Raw genomic sequence first — 1,706 nt, forward strand, 5'->3', positions numbered from 1 at the left:
GGCATATCTTCAAGGAGGAGAAAAGAAATCAGATTTTCACTCTGAGACACCAGACTGTTTTCATTGCCCTGCAAAATCTAATCCCGCATTACCTTTGAATTGCTAATGAAAAAGGCGTTTTCATTGCCCTGCAAAATCTAATCCTGCATTACCTTTGAATTGCTAATGAAAAAGGGGCCTTTAACACAGGCAGGCCATCAGCATGGAGCAAGCATGTCCCCAGGGAACAGCAGCCATGCCCTGGTTTTCCTGCTGACGGGCATTCCCGGGATGGCTCAATTCCACCCCTGGGTTTTCTTCCCTTGCTGTCTGATGTATCTCATTGCAATGCTGGGAAATGGCACCATCCTGCTCATCGTGAGAGTGAATTGAAGGCTCCACCAGCCCATGTACTACTTCCTTTTGATGCTAGCCACCACGGACCTGGGCCTGATTCTGTCCACCCTGCCCATGATGCTGCACGTCTTTTGGTTCAGCACCAGAGATCAGCTTCCTGGTCTGCCTCACTCAGATGTTCTGCATCCATGCCTTCTCCCTCATGGAGTCCTCAGTGCTTTTGGCCATGACCTTTGATCACTACATGGCCATCAGCTGCCCACTGAGGTACTCCTCCATCCTCACCAGTGCCAGGATTGCAAAGATTGGGCTGGGAATGGTCTGCTGCTCTCTGACACTACTCCCACTCATCTGCCTGCTCACGCAACTGCCGTTCTGCAGGTCTCACGTGCTGTCCCACTCCTATTGCCTGCACCAGGACATAATACAGCTGGCGTGCACAGACTCCACCCTGAACAGCCTGTACAGCCTAACCCTGGTGCTGTTCATGATCCTAGACATCACCTTGTCCTACACCATGATCATTAAGGCCGTGGTGGGCATCACCTCCAGAAAGGAGCAGACGAAAGCCCTCAACACTTGCGTCTCTCACTTCTGCGCTGTCCTCATCTTCTATGTCCCCATGGTTGGCCTGTCCATTATACACCGGTACGGGAAGAATGCTGCACCCTTCAGCTGTGTGCTCATGGCCAACGTCTACCTTTTTGTCCCACCTGTGTTGAACGCCATCATCTACAGCATGAAAAACAAGCCCATTCGCAAAGGCCTCCTCAGGGTCCTGTGTCAAAAACTGGCCTGGCCTGGCCATGGCCAGTAGCCCAGCAGTCATTAAGAAGTGGGAAGCTTGCCTACATGAAATGCCCATAAAAAGTGACAGGTCAAACATATGCAGGAGTTTAAGAGAGAGAAAAATTAATGGGAAGAGCACCTTGCAAGGGATGCTCTGTCAGCAGAAAGCTCTTTAAATGCATCAAAAGCAGGAATCCAGCTAGGAAACAGGTGGACCACTTGGTGACCAAGGGTGAGAAGCATACTCAGGGCTGGTAAGGCCATAGCAGAGAAGCTCAGTGAATTCTTTGCATCGGATTTCTATACCTGACACAGACTTCATAGCAGAAGATCCTCTAAATGGATTAGAGGATCTTGATCAGTTTGAAGTAAATATGGAGGAGGGATTACGTCAAAGAAATACCAGTTAAATATCACTAACTCCCAGGACCAGGTGTCATTCACCTGAAAGTCTGAAAGGAGCTCAGATGTGAAGCTGCAGACCTGCTGGGCAGGGTGTATCACTCTATTGCAAACGGTCATGGTGCTGCAGGATGGATCATCCCTTCAACTCCACCTGCAAAAGGGAGTCCATGGGGTTC

General features: G+C 49.8%; 1 protein-coding gene across 1 annotated transcript; it reads left to right on the plus strand.

Moving 5' to 3' along the window:
• Positions 1-213: 213 nt before the first annotated feature.
• On the plus strand, positions 214-1,153 carry LOC103901171 (olfactory receptor 51A4-like). Its single transcript, XM_009282009.2, is given in 2 exon segments — positions 214-476; positions 478-1,153. Coding segments are annotated over 2 exon segments (939 nt in total).
• Positions 1,154-1,706: the final 553 nt, after the last annotated feature.

The sequence above is a fragment of the Aptenodytes forsteri genome, unplaced genomic scaffold (genome assembly GCF_000699145.1).
Source record: "Aptenodytes forsteri isolate BGI_AS27 unplaced genomic scaffold, ASM69914v1 Scaffold485, whole genome shotgun sequence".
Classification (NCBI taxonomy): Eukaryota; Metazoa; Chordata; class Aves; order Sphenisciformes; family Spheniscidae; genus Aptenodytes; species Aptenodytes forsteri.